General features: G+C 37.0%; 1 protein-coding gene across 3 annotated transcripts in view; it reads left to right on the forward strand.

The window, feature by feature from the left end:
- LOC150103873 (rab-like protein 6) overlaps positions 1 to 20,200 on the forward strand; it is a 330,329-nt gene that overhangs the window by 306,627 nt on the left and 3,502 nt on the right. For all 3 annotated transcript variants that reach the window (XM_090396585.1, XM_090396584.1, XM_090396583.1), the window contains exon 16: positions 1,615 to 1,721. In XM_090396585.1, the coding sequence (XP_090252711.1) occupies positions 1,615 to 1,721 (107 nt within the window). The remainder of the gene's footprint in view (positions 1 to 1,614; positions 1,722 to 20,200) is intronic.

The following is a 20,200-nucleotide window of genomic DNA, read 5'->3' on the forward strand; positions in this document are numbered from 1 at the left end:
AAATTAGGTATACATATGCAAAAAATGGGCTCTCTCTATTACAGGAGATAAAGAAACACTAAAAGAAGAATTACATTCTCTTCTCTAATTATTTATGAGCAATGGGTATAAAATGGTACAAAGAATACTATTCTCTACTCCTTATGTATAACAAATCCCTGATATTCACTATAAAGCCTCCATTTCCATCCTTTATATTGGTAAACTTTCTCTCAAAATCATCAATCTCCTGAAATCTCTTAACATAAGATTGGGCTTTCAAGCCTATTGTGACTATTCGATTCTGTTACACTCACCTAAGAACTACAACTCTTTCAACCAACATCCTGGAGTTTACAATATTCCATGTTCTCATGGCCTTACTTACATAGGGCAAACATCTGGAAGTTTGGAAATTAGGCAAAAAGAGCATATTGGAGATGTCAATAACAACAGAGTAGATAGCTCAGGCCTAGGGTTCCACTTCTCTAACACCACAATGTTGAATGGGACAAGAGCTCTATGCCTTACATAGAAGACAAATTCAGCACCCACAACAACAAAGAAGCTATGTTAGTTATCCACTCACAAGGCACTCTCAACAGAAAAGGATAATTTTGTGACATTTGGAAGTCACTTATTAGATCTTTTAACATGTCAGACTTTAACTCTGCCAACTATCATGCATATTCCTTCTGAACAGTGACTGACCTGTGCCAGTTCCCATGCTCCGTGTATTATTATTTTTTTTTTACTTTTGTGTAATGGTTCCTACATAATCGGTTTTAGTTACGTAATGATTCATGTGTACTGTTTATTGTATATTTTTTGTTCTTCCTAACCCAGAAGAACCCACTAGCATGTGGCAGAACTAGCAGGTTTAACTATTTATATTATGACCTATTAAACCCAGTGATCATTTATCCCATATGGAGAACATCATTAACATGCACCTTCCATACCACTCCTGGAGTCCTACCAACTAATCATTACTAGTGTGGATTCTGCTACTGTCAGTCCACAACTGATCTTCTAGCATTCACTACCCATCTCTGGATAGAAGTCATGGAAAGATTTGGAGAAACTCACATGGTCACCCTTGACATTTCTAACAATCATTTCTTTCTTTCAAGGTTACACAGGGGTCAGCATTCATTGAGTAGAATTTATGGAGACAAAAACATGTGTTAGAGCAATTACTTTACTTAAAATTAAGAAAACTCAATGTTTCGACCTCTATATCAAAGTAATCAGGATATGTATATATGATCAAGACACAAGCTACATGACACTACACAAAAGTATGCTAAATCTAACTGCTTTGTTAATCATTTACACTAGTCTGAACTGGTGAGAATAAATAAATAAAATAAAAATTTTATACATAAGTATAATAATATACAGAGGATAATATCTATCTATCTATCTATCTATATATATATATAGATAGATAGATAGATAGATATATTTATTTATAGTTCCACTGTAAATATAGGGGAGAGGGACTCATCCTTTGGTCTCTGTTTATATCTCATTATTGTCTAGTATTTTAGACTGCTTATACCTTAAAAGTATAAAAATTGAAAGTTAAGTCTAATTTACTTTGCTTTAAAGAACTCTTGTTGTTTTAAATAGCCATCAGCAGGTCTTCTCCAAGTGCCACACCAGAAGGATCAGAAGCTGTCAGTGAAGACTCCACAACAGCAAAGAGTAGGCGACACAAAAATAAGAATAAAAATAAGGTGAGTAATATTGTTAGTGGAATATTTTGTGCATCTCATTCATGAAAGTTCTAGTAGCAAGGTTATATGTTGGTCATACATAACTGGTAATTAGTTTACGGAATTAACAACGCATATAAAGTATATTAATTAAAGGCAACTTTAATGAATAACTTCTATATTTCAGCGTCACGTTGCCATCTTCAGGAACATAAAGATATGGTATGTGCACGCAGGCACTAACAAAAGCAAATGAGGAAGAAAGCAAGAAACTAATATTGTTCCTAAAGTCCTAATGGTGCCCTTCTAGCAGGCTAATTTGGTTGTCTTGGCAGTTGGGTTGAAGTTCTCATAATGTAAATCTCCCAAATTTGGGGTAGTTTCATGCACCCAAATTTGTTGAGGTTAGGAACGTTTTTTAGAGCCGCTGATGATTCCTTGAATAATCTTTCATATTTAAACTTGCTGCGGTGTATTATTTTAGTTTTCTTCCAACGAATTCTATGGTGGGTATCTAAGGCATGGTCTGCCAGCCCAGAGTGGCTGTACTGGTGAAACCGGATGCAGTCTTTGTGTTCTGAAATCCTGATATTTGCTGTCCTGCCTGTTTGGTCAAAGTAGGACAATTTCGTATTTAAACTTGCTCTGGTGTATTATTTTAGTTTTCTTCCAACGAATTCTATGGTGGGTAGCTAAGGCATGGTCTGCCAGCCCAGAGCGGCTGTACTGGTGAAACCGGATGTAGTCTTTGTGTTCTGAAATCCTGATATTTGCTGTCCTGCCTGTTTGGTCAAAGTAGGACAATTTGCAGCTGCAAGGGACCTGGTATGCATACACCAGGTAGGTCTAGGGGAAGTGGTTGGTCTTTGGTAGAGCGAATAAGGGATGCCAACTTTTTATATGGTCTGTAACAAGAAGTAAGGTCATATTTTTTGAAGATATTGGTTATTTTCTCAGAGGTGCCCTGGATGTAGGGGATGGTGATAGATTTGGTGTAATCTTTATTGTGGAGGGGGAAAGGGGGGTTGTGGTTTACTGGTTTTAGTATTTTTTGGGGTTTATAGCATTGGCTAAGAAAGTGTCGAGGATGTGGTTTAGTTCAGTAGTTAGGGCCTTGTCATCTGAGCAGATTAATTTTGCCCTGTTATATAGTGTTTTTATAACCCCATATTGTTGTGTGTGGGGGGGTTGCTGGTGAATGTATCTGCCAGTATGGGTGGGTTTTCTGTAAACAGAGAAAACCAAAGATCCATCAAGCTGGCGAGTGATTAAAGTGTCTAGGAAGGGGAGGGTGTTGTTTTCCTCTTTTTCTAAGGTGAATTGGACTCTGGGGTGTTGATTGTTTAAGCGTGTCTGAGCCATGTGGCCAAATAGCGAACACATCGTAATGAAGCCAAATAGTGGGTTTTTGTGGGGCGGAGTTTAAGGCTTTCTCTTCAAAGGTCTCCATAAAGCATGAAACTACCGCAAATTTGGGAGACTTACATTATGAGAACTTCAGCCCAACTGCCAAGACAACCAAATTAGCTCGCCAGAGGGCACCATTAGGACTTTAGGAACAATATTAGTTTCTTGCTTTCTTCCTCATTTGCTTTTGTTAGTGCCTGCGTGCACATACCATATCTTTATGATCCTGAAGATGGCAACGTGAAGTTGCCGAAATATAGAAGTTATTCATTAAAGTTGCCTTTAATCAATATACTTTATATGCATTGTTAATTCCATAAACTAATTACCAGTCATTCATGAAAGGTTATAAAAGTATTGCACATGTAATATTGTGGATGATCTAAGGGTTGAATATTCTGGAAATCCCCTTCTCTAGAAACTAAACATAATACTTTTTCAAGCCAACTCAGACAGTCAACCAGGCTGTCATTATATTCTATTGAGTACAGTTGTTTAGAACTATATATGGAAGCTTATCAAACTATTCATAGACTAATTTCTCATATTTTAACGTTTAATGTTTCAGCTACACATGGGGAAAAAAAAGTTGTGATCGTTAGATTGTAAAATCTCTCGTGATATGTGACTTCATAACATATCATGTTCATTATTCCATGTTTTTTGTACTTAGAGAAATGTTAATTTTTGCAATAATCTTCTAATGAGCCTTTGTTAAAATAATGTGGCTCAAGATATCATGTAACAATATTAACTCATAAAACAGGCGCATTAATCAAAAATGCACTAATCGAATATAATAACCTATGGGAAAATGTATAATTCATTCCTCAGATTTCTGTTTTGACCCTAAGTTTTTTTTATAAAAGAATTAGGGTATATCTCAGGGCCTAGTAAAAAGAAAACCATGAAGCTGAAAAACAATAACACATATTCATTTATTCTGCTTCTTAACAAAGAATTGAGCTAACATAGTTTGACGAGCATTCTGTTTCTTTTTTTCATACAACTTACGTTGTTGCCCTATTGCCTCTTCTGCAAATTTTACTGCTTCTCTCTTCACCAGGGTCAGTCTCTAAGCATTGCTGCTTAAAACCTTCGATTGTACGAAAACTGTTTTCAAATTGTTTCTGTGAAACCTCTTTGGGCTTGTGAGTGATTAAATTTTCTTCATATTCTTCAGGATCTTCCCGCTGTGCATCAAAATTTAGCAGGTCGGAATCGCTCTACTTCTCAGAATGAGATTTAATTAACTTAGATTCATTTGAAAAGCCTCTAAAATCATTTGCACAATGTGGAAGAATGTGCTTCCAAATGGTTCGCATATTGCTAGCAGTAATTTCATTCGACTTTGCGACTTCATAAGCAGGCTGAGATTTCTCTGATTTGGCTAGAAAAGTTGTGGAAGGCATTCGCTTCCAAAAAAGGCCGGTTTCATCGACATTAAATATTTGTTGATCACAATTGTCTCCTTCTTACACAATTTTCTTCAAAATCTCTAGATATCTCCTTATCTGCACTTGCAGCTTTGCTTGTGATTAGAACATTATGTAGAGTATTTCTCTTTTTGAAACACTCAAAATCACCCAGCACTAACGTGGAATTCTTCTTTTCCATCATTGATAGCCCTTGCTTTCCAGGTTACAAAGAGACAATGCTTTTGATTTAATAAGGCCAGTGTTTAGCGGGATCTGTTTTTGGTTACAATCTTTGATTCATGTAAAAAGAAGTCTCTCTAATTTAATCATTATAATACTTTGATTTTGAGTGCATACAACTTGAAGCAGCCGCCTTACCTTTCTCTTTGTATCCAGCAGTTGATTCACCCATTTTTGTGTTCTTGTCTTATCTTTGCTCTGGACTCACCTTGTTCATTTTTCTTTATTATTTCAAGTTTTTCTTCCAATCAGATTACTTTTCAAATCATTTTGACACTTCTAATTTTTCTACTCATGATTAAAGGTTAGGAAAATAATTTAAAATAAAAAAGTAGTGATTCTTTCTTTTAGTGTTACACGGTGATCAGCATTCATTTAAAAAATTTTTATGGAATTTACAGCCGTGTTAAAAATTTTTTTATTATCCCGAAATTTCGATCTTCATATCAAGATCATCATCTGGAGCATACATAAATATACAAGACAAGCTGAGTTACATTATTAACTATAAGCTAGAGAAACAATGATTTAATCACGTTATTCTACTTTTTCACTAGAGGTCATGCCAGTCGAATAGCATGTGATCAAATCATTGTTTCTCTAGCTTATGGTTAATAATGTAACTCAGCTTGTCTTGTATATTTATTATGCTCCAGATGAAGATCGAAATGTCGGGATAATAAAAAAAGTTTTTTAACGGTGTAAATTCCATAAAAAAATTTTTAAACGAAAAAAGTAAGGAAAACAATTGCATGAGATATGATCAGTAAAATGCTATGTAATTAGCAGCAGATGACATAAATTTTGGCAGTAAACTTGGAACATAGTGTACATGGAAATAGTGTAGTATACTATTAAAAATAACTTTGTAAAACATTTCAAATCAGTAACTAAATTATTTCATCCTGGTCAGTGATTTTTTAAAATAGTTAGGCATAAAAAATGTATAGATCGAAAATTTTTTAAATCTGTAACATTTATTTTTAAGATGTATATAAGTGCACTAATCGAATTTGGGTATCGAAAAAAATGACGCACTAATCGGGGGTGCATTAATTGAGGGATTGCTGTATGTCAAATGTTTCTGTTCGTAAGATAATGTATATAATGTTGAATTGGGCTTAAACAAGGTATGCCTTATATTCAGTTAATGTTATGCTAGATTGTGAATTAGCTTAGAACTAAGGTTAGATTAGAAAGAATTGAGATTAGCAAGAGAATTGTAATGACATTGTATACATATTTGAATTATTCTGTAAATATTTCCCTTTGACTTAATTAAATGGTTCATGAACAACATGGACTGATGCTGTCAATGCACTATCCTGAAAAATTCAAACCTGCATAAGATAGAAGTTTATGTGATTAAATCATGACTAATTTGAAGTAGGATATATATATATAGCCACGTTCTCTTCTCTATTAATTCAGATGAAGGCTGCCAACACCTTGTAGACTGGCCAAAAACTTCTAATATCCATGTGAATTATGATGAACTCGAAAGAAATATTATCACGTCTAGAGAAATATCCCTCGCTTCATCCCATATTAACAACAGCCTTAGCTACAATCTTTCTGATGCATACATTGCCACTATCCATTATTGGCGCACTTGTGACAGCTCATGCACATAGTCAACTTCAATTGGAACTCTAGCACGCATTCCTGTTTTAAAATGTACTATTGTCTTTTATACCAGATCTGTTGATGTAATTTTTTCATGTCTCTGTTATTTTATATAATTCATTTCCTGTGATACCTGAAGAAGTTGATTTATTCAACGAAACTAGTAGTATCTTAACATTAAACCGTATTCTTTTTCATTCTCGGTATATAGTCATTCAAATTAATTTTATATATATATTATAAGCGGAATAATGATATCTTCTTTGTCTTCGATTTAAGATCTTATAATCTCTCACTAAAAGTATATAGTCTAATTGGCGCAGTCATAAATCAAATAAATTTGTTACACTATAGAGCATGGGAAATATGATAATATTATTATTGTTCAGGCCTTCATGGAGTCAAAAGACTCATTGTGGGAGGTCCTTCCTAGGAAACAGTCTATCATAGCACTCCTTGAACTCATTGACTGTTTTTGTTCTCACCACTCTATCAGGCAATGCATTCCTTGGTTCAGCCACTCTCCATGCAAAGAAATCACTCCTCGCACTCTTGCTCACAGCTTCCTTTTGTAACTTCCAGGGATGGCCCTTGTCATCACTCCTTCCCACCGTTCCACCAAGTGAAAGAACTCCCCACTGTCAGCCCTGTAACTACCTCACAACAGTTTAACAGTCTTAATCATATCACCTCTCCTTCTATCTACCAAACTCTGCAGTCCACATTCCCTCAGCCGATCCTCATAACTAACATTGTACAGTCCTGAAACCATCTTTGTTATCTGCCTCTGTACCCTTTCCATGGTTAATTTATCTCCTTCAAATCCTATGAGCCAAATTTGAGAACAATAGTCTAAAGTGTGGTCTGATCAGTGTCGTATACAATGGAACGATAACTCTTTTATCTCTGCAGGTCAGCATCCTTCTCAGCATTGCAACTAATTGATAGTCCTCCTCTGGGTTACTATCAATCATCATCCCCAGATCTCGTCTCCCCTACTTCTTCTAGTACAGCTCCTCCTATCGATGTATCCCAAACTTCAAGACTTTACATTTTGCTGCATTAAACCGACATCCCCATTCATTCACCCATGTGTCTAGTTTATTCAAATCCTCTTGCAGGACCGCCACATCTGCACCATTACTAATAACCCTTCTAGCTTCACATCATCTGCAAACAATTGAATATCTCATTGCAATCCACTGACAATGTCATTGATATAAAGGTTAAACAATACAGGTCCCAGTACTGAGCCCTGTGGGACCCCACTTGTAACCGTCTGCCTCTTTGATATTGCCCCACCATACACAACTCTTTTGAGTATGAGCAGGAAACAAAGTGCCAGTGCTGAGTGGAGACCACCAGAAGAGGGGCATCTGAAAAAAAGTTGGAATCAAAAGTAAAGACAATGCTGATTTGTTTCTACTATTCCAAGGGCATTATCCACAAAGAATTCGTTCCTCGGGCCAAACGGTCAGTGGTGAGTTTTATCTCAAAGTTTTGAAGCGATTGATAGCGAGAATTCATCACGTACGGCATGAATATTAAGACGACCGACTGTTCGTCAAAACACACTGTCAATATAACTCAGCTTCTAATTAAACAAATGTCATAAACAGTTTACATTGCACTAATGAAGATTGCTGCTTTCATCAAACAAAAAGATACAACAGGTGGTGCCATTAGTTTCTTCTATTTTCAAAAAGTTCGGTTTCTTTTTGGACAGAAACCAAACTTTTTCATTTTGGGAAGGGCCACTACACAGATCAGTTTCAGCCTTTATTGAGGTCTCATCAGTGGGAGCCAGACCCACAAGTCATACTAAGGTTGAAATAATGCAAAAGTCATATTTCCATATACAAGTAGCCAAAAGGTGTTGCACCTTATTACTAAAATACTCTGGATTAGAGATAGCTGTTTAACGTTTTCCCACTTGGTTATACTATAAATTAAAGATGCCAAGAAATTATATTCTTGGTTTATTCCTTTATCCAAGTGTAAGCAAACAAAGTTTGCACATGAAGTAACTTGATGAATTGGCAACTCATGTATAGAGGCTAATGACTTCTTTGGAATGCTAAGGCTAATTACTTGCCTTAGTATTCCATAATGCAAAGCACATATCCTTACTTCAGTGTTTGATCTCAATAAAGGTCAAAACTGGTCTGGGTAATGACCCTTCCCATAATGGACAACTTTATGCATGTATGTAAGGATATGTGCCTTGCATTATGGGATACTAAGGCAGGTGATGTGAAGCCATTAGCCTGTATGTACAAGTTGCCCAGTTGTGAAGTTACTTCATATGCAAACTTTATTTGCTTACACTTGGATAAAGGAGCAAACCAAGAGTATAATTTCTTTTTTTAGAGATTCCATAGCTCAGTCAGTATAGATGAAGCCCTTTGGTTGGAAACACCTGGGGTTCGATTCCTGTCAGTGACGTGAGAAACTTTATCTGGTCTCTTTCAGCTAAAGGTGAGTTAGCTGGTCTCATACAGAGGTAGGGAGTTTTTTCACTGGGAAACTTGGGTTTTTCTTCCCCCAGAACAGGCAAACCAGCCCCATGAACACACATGGATTACAGTCATGAATACGTCCCAGTCATATGCCAGTCCTGAGCCCGGATAAATTGGGGGAGTTGGGGAAAGTTATGGTGAACTACCCTGTAAAAATCTCACCAGGAATACTTTGTAAGCAAAGCCTACAAAGTCACCAACTGTCAGAAACGACTTAAAAAAAGAAAAAAAATCAGATATTATTTCTTCTCATACGAATTAAGTACAAATTAAGTAGTATGATATTATATATCATACTTAATTTGTGATGATAGTACTACATGAAAAAAATTACATCATTACTAACTTCATATCTACAATTTTCCTAAAAATCATTCTGTTACTTGTCAAGAAGACTCCAACATTATCAGATCTTATATTTCTATCATCTAAGGCACTTTTGTACCGTACCAACCCACCTATATCTTGGTCTTCCTCTGGGTCATTTTGCTGCCAACCTGGCAGAGAACACTTATTTTGCAAATCTTTCTTCGCCCATTCTGTTCAAGTGACCATACCACCTGAGATTAGCTATGCTAACACATTCCTGGATGCTGACAATGTCAAGTTCTTTCCTAATATCCTTGTTTTTAATATGATATTGCCATTGATGCCATCTGTTCATGCCTATAATCTTTCTCAGGACTCTCATATCTGCAGTCTCTAGTCCTTGGTCAAGTGTTTTACTTCTGACCCAGCTCTCAGATCCATAAGATAAAACTGGTTTGAATACTGTCTTGTATACAACTAATTTAGTGTTCCAACTAATTTCTCTCTTATTCCATATGAATTTATTCAATTGACTTACCACCATTCCAGCTTTGCTGATTCTGTTTTCTATTTCTATATTTAATTTACCATCTTCAGTAAAAATCGTGCCTAAGTAGCTGAAATGTTTTACTTGTTCCACAGGTTCTCCATTCACAACACAGTTGACATTTTCAATGATTCTGCCTATTTTCATTGTCTTTGTCTTTTTATTGCTTACCTTTATACCATATCTATTACAACAGTTATTCAATTTAGTCAGAAAATCTTGCAGACTTGTAGTGGATTTATTTAGAAGTATAAAATCGTTTACATAAAGCAAACAGCTGACATTAACATCTCCAATATTAATATCATGTTTAATACCACTTTCATTCATAATGTGATCCATATAGATAATGAATAACAGAGGGCATAACGTACATTCTTCTCACACCAGATTTAACATTAAACCATCTTCCTTACTTCCTTCAATTCTAACTGCTGACTTACAACTCAAATAAAGAATAAGTATTGCTTGATATAATGCCTCATTGACACCATATAACTGTAGCGTATTGAATAGCTTCTCTCTTGGCACCTTGTCATATGCCTTTTCCAAATCGACAAAACTTAAATACAGGTATTTGTTATATTCCCATGCTTTCTCGACTATTTGTCGTAAAGTGAAGATCTGATCCTGACAGCCGATATTTGCCACCTGAATCCAGCTTGTTCTTCACCAAGCTTTTCTTCCACAGTTCTTCTCAACCGTTTCTCAAGTATACTTGCATAGATCTTGCCAGGAACACTCAGTAGGGAAATACCTCTGTAATTCTCACATTCAGTTTTATTTCCTTTTTATATATGGGTACTATTAGAGCTCTACTTCAATCATCGGGAATTCGTCCCTCTGTCCAGGCATTCTGCACTATGCAGTGCAGCCACTGTAAGACTCTTATACCACCATACTTCAGCATTTCTGGTCAAATATCATCTACTCCTGCTGCCTTTCCACATTTCAAACCTGTGATGGCTTTTTCTACTTCAAATATGGATATGTATTTCTGACTGCATACCTGGTCAGTGTTTTTTACCACTGTGCTGTCATCACTGCTTGTTTCATTTAGCAGTTTTTCAAAGTAATTATTCCGTGCTTCAAGGATATCTTTTTCTCCCGTTTTCATGTCACCTTTCTCATCTCTAACTCCTTTTACAGCACTCTTTCCTCCATTCCTAAGCTTTTTCAACAACCCTCCAGAATATTTTGCCATCTTCTTGATATTTATTTTCTATGTTCTTGCCAAAGTCCTCCCATGACTTTTGTTTAGCTAGTTTTTCACAGTGTTTAGCATTCTGGCATTTGTCTCTGTATTCTCTAAGAGCACTAGCTGACTTATTTGCCAGGAACTTTTGATATGCTTTCTTCTTTTCCTTCACTGCCTCTTTGACTTCCTGTGTCCACCATGGATTTTTAATTTTTCTATCCTCGCACACAACCTCACCACATGTCTCTCTATCTGAATCAATCAGGGCTTTTTTCAAGGCTTGCAACTGAATCTCCAAGGTTTTCCTGTTCTCAAACTCTTTCATTTTTTCTTCAATAATCTTTGTGTATTTTAGTCTACAGTTCACATCTGAGAGCTGCTCAACTTTTGTTCGCTTTAAAACTTTCTTACATGTTATTCTTTTCAATATGAAATTCAATTTTATCCTGCTCAAAACTAAATAGTGATCACTTCCAATTTCAAATCCTCTGTGCACTCTGGTGTCCTGCACCAGGGAGATAACATCACTATCAACGATAACATAGTCAATGAGACTTTTCTTATTCCTTGCCTCTTCTCTCCATGTGAATTTGTGCACATTTTTATGTTGGAACATTGTGTTAGTAATAACCATTCCATATCCTGAGCAGAAATCCAACAGATATTTGCCATTATTATTAGCTTTGCTCTTTTCTCCAAATTTTCCCAAAATATTTTTGTATGTCTCACAATCATTTCCTACTCTGCTATTTAGATCCCCAACAAGGACCAACTTTTCCTTTTTCATTGTGTCATTTGCCTTTTCTGAAGCCTCAAAAAATTCCTCCACTTCTACCTTAGTACAACATTCTGTGGGACCATAGGCACAAATAAGTCTCATTGTCCAGTTCCCCATTCTCATATTTGCCCACATTACTCTACTTGAAACTGACTGCATTCAAGAAGATTAACCTCGTATTTTGTGTTGAATACTATGGCTACTCCTTCTTTTCCTTGATTTTCATTGCCCGAATATAACATTTTGTATTTATTGCTCAGAAAGATCTCACCAGTTTTTGTCTTTTTTTTGTTTCAGTCATCCCTATTATGTCCATGTGGTACTTATCTAATTCCTCAGCCAGCTCCATTTCTTTGCCATTCAGGCTTCTTATGTTGATAGTACTGATCTTTAACTCTGGTGATGTTGAGTTGGGGTGTGTTTTCAGATTTGTTCCAGTAGCTGACTTTTCTCTGTTTGCCCTGGTTCCCTGGCGAAAACAACAGGGGCATTGTTTAACCTGGCGACGCCCCAGCTAGCATAAAATTTTGTCATGTTGTACCATCATTTTTTATTTTGGTTTAACCAATATGAATACAATTTGGTCAGCTAAATTCCAAATTGCCAGCCCATCCTCGTTCATTCAGTATCCAAGTACCATCCAACAGAGTGCACTATGAGAAGGTGAGGATTGGACATTAGGTCAGAAGTCTTGTCGGTTCTCCGCAGTCCTTTAAAGGCTATTATTATTATTACCTAAGACCTCATGGAGTCAGAGACTCATCTGGGAGGTCCTTTTATCACACACACACATCTCATCATACCGTGTCTTAAACACACTCAAACTCCTTGCAGATGCCACACTCTCAGACAAGGCATTCCAATCATTTACAACTCTGCACGAAAAAAACCTGCCTCTCACTCCCCTACTCACACCCTCTTTATACAGTTTCCAGGGATGACCTCTGGTTCTCCCCTGATTTCCCACTATTCTCTGTAGAACTTCTCCACCATTAATCTTATAACAACCCCTTACCAACTTGTAGGTCTCTATCATATCTCCTCCTCTTTCTTCTCTCCACTAGACTCTTGCAAATTACATCTTCTCAATCTTTCCTCATACTCAACATTCCAGAGGTCAGAAACCACCTTAGTCAGTCGCCTTTGGACCCTTTCCAACATATCTTCATCCTTCTGAAAACCCGGTGACTAAATCTGGGCACAATAGTCCATGTGTGGCCTAATCAAAGCCTTATACAATGGAACAAGATCTCCCTTCTTCTGGGAATGATGCGGGGGACACGTCAGTGTCGTCCGCATCATTCCCAGAAGTCTTTATGTTGTCTTCACAATTTTGGCGATGTGTCCCCTAAATTTTAGATCCTTATCCACTATCACCTCCAGATCTCTTATTTCCTCTACCTCCAACAATATATTCTCACCAAGCATAAATTTGCATCCCATCTTTGTTTTCCAAATTTTAAAACCTTCCATTTTGCAACATTGAACTCACATCCTCATTTGCTTGCCCAATCACTCAATTTATTCAAGTCTTCTTGCAAGTCTACAACATCTTCACTACTCTTTATGGTTCATCCCAACTTTGCATCATCTGCAAACAACTGAATATCTCCATCCAAATCTTCGCCAATATCATTAATATACAAGTTAAATAGTAATGGCCCTAAAACAGACCCCTGAGGCACTCCACTAGTGACTTTCCTTTTCCTGGATATCGCATCCCTATACACAACTTGTTGATACCTATCAGATAGCCTGTCTCCAACCCAGTGCACTAATCTAATATCCAACCCTATCTGCTCTAGTTTGACTGTCAACTTATCATGAGGTACTCTATCAAAAGATTTTGCAAAATCCAAGTATATTACTCTGTATCCTTCTCCTCTGTCCAAGGAAGCTGTCACTTTATTGTAATAAGTAAGTAGATTACTATAACATGACCTCCCTTTAGCAAATCCATGCTGTCCATCAAAGATTATACCATTGTTTTCAACCCAACTCTGGATCCTAGTTCTCACAAGCTTCTCCAACAACTTAACCACAACACCTGACACACAGATAGGCCTATAGTTTGATGCTCAAGAACTCAAGAACTCTTTATTGAGTTCGATCACCTCCTTTATGAAGTGGCACAATCTTGCCCTCCTTCCATTCTTTAGGAACTTGACCAAGTGCAAGACTTGTATTAAAAAAATATGTCAAGGCAGGTGTCAACTCTCTGGCACATTCCTTCAGAATATGTGGTGATATATTATCAAGTCCCACAGCCTTATTTACATCTAGTTTACTCAACTTTCCAAACGCCTCTTGCTCACTTACAGTCAGTCTCTCCTCCCCATCATCAACTGCTCTCAATCTCTCCATGAAGTCACATTCACAAGATTGAAAGATCTTTATGAACTGCTCATTAAGTATCTCCACCACACATTCTGCAACAGCTGTCTTTATACCATTTCCTTCAATCAAAGTCATCCTTCCATAATCATTCTTTCTTTTGCTGGCTTCATTAGCTAACTGCTGTTCATACCTCTCTTTAGCTACTCTCACCAACCAAGTCACCCTCCTTGCCTGGTCTTTGTAGACCTCATGAAATTGGTTACTTCCACTTCTCTTATGCTGCCTCCACAATGCCCTTTTTCTCTGTATCGCATGCTTAATCTCGTTATTCATCCATCTCACACCTACCTTATTTAACCTTCTCACCCTTGGAATACATTTAGACATTGCATCTACTAGATAGTTTGTGAAAATCCCCCTGGCTGCATTGATCTCTTTTCCAGCTAACTCCTCATTCCATGCTACACCCGCAGTCTGTCTCCTGAGCTCTTCATAATCATCCCCCTTGTAGTTCCACATATACCCTTTTCTCACAGGGGTCCTTGCACTGCTGGCAACCACCCAGGTAATAACCTCATGGTCACTTTCACCAATTGGTGGATGATTTGACACCTCATTTATAATTACATCCTCTGATGAGATGACCAAATCCAAGACCCTTAATCCTCGTGTGCCCTCTGTTACATACTGTCTGAGGTAGTTATCCCTCAAAAATTCAAGAAACTCATTTTCTTTACTTCCAGTCTATATTGCCATAATTAAAATCACCCATAATGATCACCCTTTTCTTATTTGCTTGGCTTATTTGACTATACATTTCTCTATCATCACCATCCACATTACCAGGTCTATAACAACATCCTACCAAGTATTTGATTCTATTCACCTCTATCTCACACCATACTGCCTCAAAACCACTGGTCCTATTTCCCTCTCGCATCTCTACCTTGTATGGACATAACTCTTTCTCTATCATCAATAGCGCTCCCCCTCCCTTTTTACCCCTTCTATCCTCACGAAACATATCATACCCTTCCATCTCTATTCCTATCAGACTGTCGTCCTCATCTTACCATGTCTCACTTATTTCGACAATCTTTGGGTGAACAGACACAATTAGTGCAACCATTTCATCCACCTTGTTTCTTATACTTCTAGCATTGGTATACAAACACAACAGCTCATTTCTGGATCTACAACTAGTTCCACTGATACCACTCACTCGATGTAATCTCTCCATGCTGGAGAAATCACTCGATGTGATCGCTATGTGGAGGTCTCCTTTCAGTTATACAGCTTTGAACCTTAAGCACCACAGTGATTTGTTTGAAACGATATTAATATTTTATAATATATATGAAAGTCAAAAAACACAATGATATTAATAAATATCTTGGAGAAAACTTGGGACTTCTTTCGCATGCTATTTCTACTAAACACAAGATCTAATGAAACCAAACTATGAATGCTACGTGAAATCTATTTAATTTTACCATGCTCTGTATGATGTCACTTAAAGATCACACCTGCCGTACTGTGTATCCTATAGCGAATTTTAAAAAATCAAGCAGAACTTCTGATCCAATATATCTCCACTCCTCATCTTCCTATGGTGCAAACCATTAAGTGTAAACCTTAATATACCTATACTTATGTACAAGTATGGTAGGAAATCAACTGAATAAATTTATGTGGAATAAGAGAGAAATTAGGCAAAACATGAAACCAGCTGTACACAAGGCAGTGTGCATGCCAATTTAATTTATTGATTTCAGAGCTAGGTTAGAGATCACTTAATCAGAGACTGGGGATCACAGATATGAGAGTTCTGAAAAAGATTACGAAAGTGAACAAATGGCATTAATTGCATAATCATATTAAGTATGAGGATATTATGAAGGAACTTGACATTGTTTGCATTTGGGAATGTGTGAGCAGAGTTCATCTCAAGTGATATGGTCATTAACATATACAGTAATCCCCCGATTAGTGCATCATTTTTTTCGATACCCAAATTCAATTAGTGCGCCTCTAAAATTCGATTAGTGCACTTATATACATCTTAAAAATAAATGTTACAGATTTTAAAAATTTTCTATCTATACATTTTTATTGGCTAACTATTTTAAAAAATCACTTGCCAGAATGGAATAATTTAGTTACCAATTTAAAACATTTTACAAAGTTATTTTTAATGGCATACTACACTACTTCCATGTACACTATGTTCCAAATTTTTACTGCCAAAATTTATGTCGTCTGCTATAGTATGCCCACAGATTCGAGACCCTTCGACACTTCTGCGCATGTCACAAAAAAGAATAATCCTTTCCGATAATAGGGTAATCAATCTGTCTTCTTGGATGAGTTGTTTATTATTACATGTCAGAAAACTAACTTCTCTTTTATGATCATTGTAGTTTTTAAAGTGGTAACTATTTTGCTTGTATAACAGTTGGAAAATTTTATCTATAAAGCACGTGATTCCGCGTGTTGGTGATCAATTTGTACGTCCTTCATTTCTTTCTCCCCTTCAATGATAACGTCCAAGAGTTAATTAAATCTCATTCTGAAGTATCGAGTGATTCTGACCTGCTAAATTTAGATGCACAGCGGGATGATCCCGAAGAATATGAAGAAAATTTAACCACTGATAGTCAGCTAAAAGAGATTTCACAGAAACAATTTGAAAATATTTTTCGTACAATCGAAGGTTTTAAGCAGCAATGCTTAGAGGCTGACCCTGATGAAGAGAAAAGCAGTAAAATTTGCACTAGAGTAGAAGAAGCAATAGGGCCATACCGTTGGTTGTATGAAAAAAAAGAAACAAAAATGCCCACCAAACTACATTAGCTCAATTCTTTATTAAGAAGTAGAATAATAAAATTTATATTCTGAATATGTTTTATTGTCTTTCAGCTTCATGGTTTCTCTTTAACTAGGCTCTGAGACATACCTTAATTCTTTTATAAAAAAATTAAGGTTCAGAAAAGAAATTTGAGGAACGAATTATACATTTTCCTGTGTTATTATATTTGATTAGTGTGTTTTCAATTAATGCTCCTGTTTTAAAGAACGCATTAGGCACACTAATCGAGGGATTGCTGTATAACAGAATGTGAGAGGTATTTTAATAGTATAGTTAACAAAGTAAGTTTTTTTTTCAGAATGGCAGGAAAAAAAATCCAGAGAATGACCCAGATCTAGGTAGAGTGATGCAGTAATGAGTGTCTTAAAGACTGAAATATAAGATCTGATGATATTAGAGTCCTATATCATGAGAAACTACAGTATTATCATCTGGTTGTCAGTCTGAAACCTTTTGACAACTTGCATTTATCCTAACACAAGAATGGAGTCTGATATTTTCACTTTCAAATAATAATGAAGTATCATCCAAGCACAGTTGCTGTCCTTTTTTCTAAATTTTTCATGCCACAACATGCATGAAATCTAATTTCTGAGTGTCACCTTCTTGAGCATCTTCATGTGAAACCCACATAATCATGTCCTCGGTTATTGCATTCCTTTGGTCACCTTCTAAGGTGTTATATTACCACTAAATCCAACACTCCTGTCTCTCGTATGGCCTTGGTCACACCAAGTTAGTTATATTGATACTTGACAAGAAATATTGTTCTTATACAGGTGCAATCTAACAATTTGCTCATGAAATAGCTTAATCACTTGAGCAACTTGTAGCTGTTGTATACTTCACATCAAAAAGTTACTCTTTATCCCATAATGCACAGTACATTTCCTTTTCAGGCATTTATGTTATATGGTAAGATTCACCAACAGGATGTTTTAAAACTTTCTGTTCAGTAAAAGTGTTTTAAGAATCTCATAAGTGAACTGAAAAGATCTCATTGCTATATTTGGATTACACCAGATGCAAGGTCTCTTTAGTTCTATTGCAATCAGCATCACGTTGAATCTTGATTCTCCTCAGTGATTGGCAGGAACCTACTTCTCACAAAATGACCATTATTATATGGGATATCTCCATGGAGTTAAGACTCATTACAGGAAAACCTACACTAACCATTATTCGCACAATACCCATCATATTTATCCTTAAACTCATTCACTGTCTGGACACTCACAAGTACCTCTGGCAATCCATTCACTCACCCTTACTAACCACACTGTTGCACAACTTCCAGAAGTGACCCCCCCCCCTTGTTTTCTCCCTACTCATCATATATTGAAAAATTTCTTTTGTGTGAATTGTATAAAACCCTTATAATAACTTATACATTTTTATCATGTCCACTCTTTTATGCTTATTAACTAAACTTTGCAACATACACACCTTCAATCTATTTTCATAGGGAACCAACAGACTTATCACTGGCTTGGTCACTCATCACCTCCTGATCCCAAGAAACCCAGATGACCAAATCTGGGAACAATAGTATTATTATTATTGTTTTCTGGGCAATTCCATGGAGTCGACAGACTCATCGAGGGAGGCCCTAACATCATGTCAAGAACAACTATTCAACATTCACACAGTATCTATCATACCTTACCTTGAACTCATTCACAGTCGTAGCACGCACAACAGACTCTGGAAGCTTATTCCACTCATTAACTACTCTCCAAGTAAAAAACCTAGCTCTAACACCCTTGTCAACCACGCTCTTGCCCAGCTTCCATGCATGGCCCCTAGTCCTCCCACCACCAGTCATATTTTCAAAAATATCTTCTGGATCAATCTTATAGAAACCCTTCAGTAATTTGAATGTCTCAATCATATCACCCCTCCTTCGCCTATCGACCAATTTCTGCAACCCACAAATCTTCAACCTATTCTCGTAAGGTTCATTCCACAGACCTGCTATCATCTTGGTCACTCATCTCTAGATCCTCTCCACTTCCTCCCCCATCACGAAGAAACCCTAGTGCCCATAACTGGGCACAGTAGTCGAGATGGGGTCTTATCAAGGCTCGATACAGAGGAACAACAACTTGTTTGTCTCTGCATGGTAAAGTATTTTTCAGAAGCCAAGTGATTTGGTGAGCTGTTTTAGTCACTTTTGCATTGTGCCCCCTAAACTTCAATTCCCTATCCACCAACACTCCCAAATCCCTGGCCTCATCAATCTCCTGGAGTACGGTTCCACCAATGCGATATACTGCTGCTATTCTTTTCACCCCAAAGTGCATAACCTTACACTTTGGCACATTAAATTGACATCCGTTTTCCCTAGCCCAGTCCTCCAAATCATCCTGCAAAATTTTGACATCCTGTGCACTCATAATTGCTCTACCCAACTTTGCATCATCAGCAAACAAGTGAACACTTCCTCTCAAATCCTTTCCTATATCATTGATGAACAAATTGAAAAGCACTCCACTAGTCACAAGCCGTCTTTTAGACTCCACTCCTGAATAAACCACTCTTTGGTATCTCTCCTTCAACCACCCTCCTATCCATCTCACTAACCCTATATCTATCCCCATCTGCTCCAGTTTACTGATTAGGGTTCTATGTGGTATCCTATCAAAAGCCTTGGCAAAGTCAAGTAGTATTACTGTAAACCCATTACTCCTATCCAGTTCAGCCGTCACTGTGTTATAAAACGTGAGCAAGTTACTGAGGCATGATCTACCGTTCACAAAACCATGTTGTCCCCCATACAATATCCCATTTTCATCTATCCAATCCTGTATTCTTTTCTTGACTAATTTCTCTAAGACCCTGACAATGATTCTTGATATGCTAATCGGTCAGTAATTTACAACAGCAGTCTTGGAACCACCTTTATGCAGTGGAACTATTTTCCCCTCTTTCCACCCCCTCGGGACTAACCCAGACCCGAGACTCAAATTAAACAAAATGGTCAAGGGTACTGACAATTCTTTAGCTGCTTCTCGTACAACACGATCTGGTATACCATCCAATCCCACAGATGTATTGACATTGAGGTTATGCAATAGACTACTCACCTCCACTTCATTCACCGCAATTCCCGTATAATCTACTGGTACATTCAGTTCTGCAATGTCACCGCCTGGATGACATATTCTTGCAAAGTGCTCACTCAGTAACTCAACTATATCAACTGATTCAGTTACCTCCCTACCATCGGCATTCTTTAAAATCATTCTGCCA

This window comes from Typopeltis vanoorti, chromosome 8, assembly GCF_054136105.1.
Source record: "Typopeltis vanoorti isolate ZY-2024b chromosome 8, IOZ_Tvanoo_1.0, whole genome shotgun sequence".
Classification (NCBI taxonomy): domain Eukaryota; kingdom Metazoa; phylum Arthropoda; class Arachnida; order Uropygi; family Thelyphonidae; genus Typopeltis; species Typopeltis vanoorti.